Source organism: Myotis davidii, unplaced genomic scaffold (genome assembly GCF_000327345.1).
Source record: "Myotis davidii unplaced genomic scaffold, ASM32734v1 scaffold732, whole genome shotgun sequence".
In the NCBI taxonomy this organism is placed as follows: domain Eukaryota; kingdom Metazoa; phylum Chordata; class Mammalia; order Chiroptera; family Vespertilionidae; genus Myotis; species Myotis davidii.
In genome coordinates this window covers 224,820-231,062 of record NW_006284349.1, presented here as the reverse complement: position 1 = coordinate 231,062, position 6,243 = coordinate 224,820, and the positions used below count along the sequence as shown (strand labels likewise).

The following is a 6,243-nucleotide window of genomic DNA, read 5'->3' as shown; positions in this document are numbered from 1 at the left end:
TCTGTCTCCCTCTCATTCTCCCTCTCGTCGCTCCCCGTCTCCTGGCCCTTGGTGCTGGTGAGAGGCGTGTCGGAGGCTCCGGCCCCGGCTCAGAACGGGTATTGCGACACGTATATCCGCAGTCGGATCACGGAACTGCCTCTGAAGTTGATGACGGTGTTGACAGTGATCATCTCCAAGTCCAGCTGTATGTCCCGGGGCCCTTTGATGGGGCGTGTCATCACCAGGGTGGCACTGATGGGGCCTGTTTGCTGCGAACAGAACCGGGGGCATTTGTTAGAGAAGGCCTGGCCTGCCTGAGGGGGCAGGGGCAGCTGGTCCCCAGGAACAGCAGAGAAGGCGAGGAAAGCAGAGCTGTCCCTCGGGACGCGTGGCCTCCCACACGATCCCCACAGAAGGCCGGGTGGTCTGGCCACAGCCCACTCCTGCAGCCCCAATCAGGGTGCTCCCCCTGGCCCACTTCTGTCACACTGGAATCCCCACGCTCCATCTGGCTCTTCCCTGCTAACTCTTTCGGTCTCATCTAGAAATATTGCTTCCTCTGAGGAGCCTTCCCTGCTTTCCTCGATCAAAGTCACCCCTCCTACCCACCCTCTGGACCCTCTGCCATTGCACCTGCTACTCTGCCTAGAATGGGAAGTATTCATGACCATGTGTCATCATCCACACTATTTACTTGGACCACCTCCGATGTCCAGGTCCCCACTAGACCAGGAGCTCTGTAGAGATCAGATCTACAGGGTTAAGTTTGTCACCACTGAGTCCCCTAACCACCACTGTGGTGCCTGGCACACAGTAGGTGTTCAGTAAATATGTCTTGGATGAAAGAACAAAGGATTGATGAAACAGAGTGGCCTAACGCTGTCACTTCACCTCTTGGGGCCCAGCTCCTAATGGCCCCCAAAGCACCTCAGACTCTCAGACCTTCTGCCTCCGTGGATTGTCCATGTTGCCTGGGGCACCTGTCATTTGTTCATGAGCCTCCAGTTGGCTTCCATGCGCAGCCCTGCTGTGGCTCCTGTCTAGAGACCATAGTCACCTCCACCTTTACCATTCTGAGACTATCCCTGCGGTCCTCATAATGTCACTGAACTTTTCTCCTCCAGCGGCCCGACATCAGTCGAGCACCCACCACCACGTGTGAGGGTCTCCTCTGGCCACTTGGATGTACATGTGCTTATGTCATCCTCATGGAAACCCCGAAAGGCCTCGCTACTCAGAGTGTGGTCCCTGGACCGGCAGTATCAGCATCCTCTGGGTTAGAGATGCAGGACCTCAGGCCCCACCTGTGACCTCCTGCGCCAGAATCTGTAGCTTCACACAATCCCCAGGTGACTCGTGGGCACACTAACTGGGAAGTGCCCATCTGAAAGCACAGACCCTGGCTAGAGTATTAAAGGTGTCTCATTATTTCCCCATTTTATAAATAAGCAAACTGTGGCCCAGGGAGGTTAAGGAATTGCTCAGGGTCACCCAACTAGTCGGGGGCCGAGCTGAGGGGTTTCATTCAGGCTTCTGACGGCAATCTCCAGGCCTGTTTCTCTGCACAATCACCACAAGAGCCTGGTGGGTACCACTTTTCCTCTCCAGCACGGCCCTTCAGGAGAGATGCTCAGGAGTCAGTGAATGGCCACACAGTGGGCCCCTGGAGAGGACACGAGGATATGCTGGACAATCGCTTCCTACCATCTGCAGAGCCCAGCAACTGAAAGCAACAGTCTCTGCAGAATCAAGAAGCTTGGCCACACCAGGTGTTTTATCGATCTCCTGTAAAGTTCTGGGCATCCCCAAGCGCTCCACAGGCACGTCAAGGGTGTGCTGGCAGACAGGTGCCAGCCAGGTACTGGGACCTCCACTGTCCGCTGGTGCAATTTCCTCTTGGCATCCGCTCCCTCTGTTCGCGTCAGCATCAGGGCAAACTGGCACCTGCTCACGCAGAGGCTCACTCCGACTTCCTTGTCAGCTCTTGCAAAACCTGGGAGCCCTGGGCCAGGACTTCAGCGGGCACAGCCACACAGGGAAATGCAGCGTTTACATACACAAATATCTCACCAGTTTTTATTGTTTGCATGAGCAAAGGCCAAGGGTTGAGAACCCTGAGCTGTGGGTAGCCCTCTGGAGGGAGAGCTGCAAAGCCCGGGACGGGGAATGGAACAACTGGACACTTCCAAGTTGTTCCGTGGGGCTTTCCCGGTCAAAGCCTCCAATTTGGAAATAGCTATAGAGATCAGCAAGTTCAATCTCCACCCGGCTCCGACTGGCAGCAGCCGGAGAAAGGCCAGCCCCCAGCACAAGGGAGGACTCAAGTGCCTGTCAGGAGAGCTGAGGACAGCCACTTGCACCTCCTCTAGGCTTTTAGGGCAGAGTCGGGGCACTAATGAAGCAGCCCCTGAAAGCCTCCGGTCATCGGTGGACTTGGTGGTCATTGGAAAATGATGGTGGTGATGGTGGTGGTGGTGATAATGATGATGGTGATGGTAGTGGTGATGATGATGATGATGATGGTAAAGGTGGTGGTGGGTGGAGGTGGTAGTGGGTAGAGGTAGAGATGGTGGTGGGTAGAGGTGGGGATAGTGGTTGATACTATGCAGTTGGCTACGACCTTTCATACATCTCTTACTTGATCCTCCTAACACTGCAGTGTAAGTAGGTTAAGTACACTAATTAAGGTTACAAAACTTGCACATGGTACTAGAGTGCCTGACTCACAAAGTCATGCTCTGACCACTCTGCTCAATGATGAGGTCTCGGGACCTCTCCATTTCCTGCCGCCTCACAGCACTCACACTACTTGAGAATCACCACTTTGCCTTGTAAATGTTTGCCTGGTTGTTTCCCTCCCCCCTGCCCCTCTCCTCAGTGTGGGCTCCTCAAGGGCAGAGGCTATACCCTGTTTGCTCCAGAACTCTCCGGCCTGACGCAAAGCCACCTACATGGTGGTGCTGAATTAATGCTGGTGGCGGTAGAAGGAATGAGTTACAGAATGGAGTTGGCCCTGGACCAACTGAATGAGAGGCTGAGAGGTTGAGGGCTCCGCTTCAACCAGCCCGGACTTCTGCTGTGAGAGAAGGAGACCATTCCACAGTGACGGAGAGCACCTGGGAATCCCCCAGGAGAGCCGGGCTCGACGGCAGGGTGAGAAGAGAGCCATGGAACGTTCCACCCTTGCCCATCCCAGTTGCCTGATAAAAACCGTCATTCCGTGTCCCAGGCACCGCGCTACGTGCATGATCTCATCTGATCCCAGAGTAAACACTGCCATCGTCCGTCTTCCCAGATGAGGAAGCGGAGGCCCAGCAGGTTAGGTAACAGGCCCGAGGTCATGCGGTTGGCAAAGCGCAGGTCGCCAATGAGGCGCTCGGCCTGGCTCCAGAGCCCACACTGGAGTGACTACGCTGTCACTTTCTGGTTTGTCTGTATACTCTCATTTTTCTGCCATAAATATGTAAAAACAAAGTCATATAAAAAAAGAAAAAGAAATTTTTAAAGAGAACAACAGCGTGTGGCCTCCTGAGGAGGGTGCTGCATGCTGGGCAGCTGGGACACGTGGAAGCCGCCTTGTCCGTGTTCCTCCTCCCATGCCCGCGGCCTCGGCACAGGCTCCCCACATGGAGCCTGTACTCAGCCCTCGGAACCTTCCCTCCCCGTCCCTCAGCTCCTTCGGCCATTCTCAGAGCAGGCCTGTGTCCCCCTCATCCCCTCAGCATCCTCTGAGTAAATACTAAAGAACGAGGGCCCTTCTCAAAGTCCTCCGAGAGGGCACACGCTCCGTGCAGCTCAGCGTTGTGAGCTTCAAGGGGCCCCTAGTTACTGCGACAACCCAGGCAGCAGAGGGAGCCTCCAGGAAGGAGCCCTCACACCTGCCCACTCCACCTGCAGGATAATCCCCTTCCCACCATCAGCCACCGGGGAACATTTGGGTCTGGGGGGATTTCAGTGGGTGGCATCCTGGGGAGCCCAGTCTTGCCTAGACAAGACCACCTTCTGCAGGTCTGCCATTCTGTTGGGAGAGAAAATACGGAGGCAGGTGGTGTCAGTGAAGGTATTTTAACTCCCCAAGAGAAGCATCGGTGTACCCTCTGATTGGGGCCCTGGTGATGCGAGAGGCCAGGCTGGTGATGGCCAGTGGGCGAGGCTTCCCCCAGAAGCTCCCAGCTGTGGGTTTCTGGTGGACAGCTGTTGCTTAAGGGTTGGAGGAAAGGGCAGACATAAACACAGCTCCGTCTTCTTCATCTGGCAGAAGTGCCTCTCCCCTCCCCTCCTTCCATCTCTTCCCAAAGCCCTTGACCTTGCTACACGGGCCTACAGATGTTGGCTTCACAGGCCCTGTTATCACATGTGACCTGGCCCTGTGTGGGTCTTGCCAAAAACACGTGAGTGAGGACTCAGGCATGACGCCAGCACCTGGGACCTTTCCTAACCTGTTCTAGCCTCTGTTTCTGAGATCTCCCTGTTTTCATAGTCGCATCCCCAGAGGCAGGGATTGGAAGAGTCTGCCAGGAGGTGGGGAGAGGAGAGGGAGAGAGCTCAGACACGTGGCCCTCTTGCAGGCCTGGGCCCTCCGCCCTAGAATGGATAAGCTCTCATGGCCTATCTTTCTGCGTATCGCTGCCCACAGTGACTCTGGAGGACCACCTGCTGCATCTGTTAGAAATGCAGATTCCTGGGGAATGCTCCCCCCCTCCCCAAGATATCTGGTCCTAAGCCCCGGTACCTGTCAATGTTACTGTATAAGGACAAGGAAACTGCGGGTGTGATGAAGTTAAGGACCTGGCCACAGAGCGATTATCCTGGATTCGCTGGGTAGCCCGAAACCCAGACACTGGTGTCACTGTGAGAGACGGGAGGCGATGGTTGCACAGAGAGGAGGCGGCCCCGTGCCCCCGGAGGCAGAGGCTGGAGCAATGTGGCCACGAGTTAAGCGATGGCAGCAGCCGCAGAAGCCGGAGGAGGGACAGGAGGCATTCTCGCCCGGAGCCTCCAGAGGGAACACGGCTCGGCCAACACACGATGTCAGCTCAGTGGAAGTGGTTTCGGACTTTTGGCTCCAGAACTGCGTGCGAATAAATTTCTGTTTTCTTAGGCCACCAAGTTTTTGGCAATTTCTTACAGCAGCCATAGGAAACTGGCATTCCAGGCCTCGGCCGCCATATTTTGAATTATTTTGGATAATTCAGGTAATTCCAGATTTTCTGGAACCCATTTTTGGGCCAGTGCCCACATTCTCACAGAAATGAGAAAAACATCTAAGCCCGTGGGCGCTAAGAGGTGCCACCACCCGAGGTGGCAGGAGGTAGAACTGCTCTCTCTCTCTGAGCTAATACGGCAGCCCCGTGTGGCTACCGGGCACTTGAAATATGGCTGGTGCCACGGAAGAGCCTGATTTATCATTTTTTTTCATCTTAATTGGTTTAAATTTAGAGAGACGGTGGCTACTGTGTCGGACACGCAGGCAGAGCCCGCCTCCGCCAGGTGCGCCTTTCTAGTCACTGCAGCGTAGGTACCACGCCGGCGGGGGTTTGGGGATGTTGTACAAACCTCCATATTCCCAGTTTCTAGTTGTGCATAGTTGGCACTTGACAAGCGTTTGTCAAATGAGTGGATGGATAAGAGGGTATGTAAATGCCTCTCCCGTGGGATTGTCGGAGGAAAGAGGCGGAAAGTTGCATCTTGGCCTCGTTTCTCGTGGCACAGATGGGGATCCAGAGGCCCACGGGGGACAAGTGGCTCTCACAAGGCCGTACAGAATGCTATAGGGACAGCACCTTGGTGGCCTAACTCCCCTCCCCTCTTCTCTGCCCTCTCTACCCCAGCCCCTCCTAGCTGCACGCTGACCTGTTTCTAGAAACACATGCCAGGCTAGACGACACGATGCGTGGTTGAAGACAGGGACCATCTGCCCGCTGGTGTGGCTCGGTGGTTGAGCATCGATCCATGAACCAGGAGGTCACGGTTTGGTTCCCGCTCGGGGCACATGCCCGGGTTGTGGGCTCGATCCCCAGTGTGGCATGTGCAAGAGGCAGCTGATCCATGATTCTCTCTCCACACTGGTGTTTCTCTCCCTCTCCCTTCCTCTCTGATATCAATAAAAATATATTTATTAAAAAAAAAAGATGGTGACCATCGCTCGCCACCCCTCTTACCCGCATATAGAATTCTCGGCCCTCATTCCCAGACTTGATCTGGAAGATGTAGTAAGCGCCGGGGTAGCGGGTGGTGGCTTGCATCTGGAAGATGTCAACA

General features: G+C 55.2%; 1 protein-coding gene across 1 annotated transcript in view; it reads right to left on the bottom strand.

Annotated features, from left to right (window-relative positions):
• Positions 1–6: 6 nt before the first annotated feature.
• Positions 7–6,243, bottom strand: part of FBLN5 (fibulin 5) — a 59,295-nt gene continuing 53,058 nt past the window's right edge. The window contains exons 8-9 of the mRNA XM_015571364.1: positions 6,144–6,242; positions 7–251 (exon numbers count right to left, since the gene is read on the bottom strand). Coding sequence (XP_015426850.1) covers positions 90–251; positions 6,144–6,242 — 261 coding nt within the window. The 3' untranslated portion in view covers positions 7–89. The remainder of the gene's footprint in view (positions 252–6,143; position 6,243) is intronic.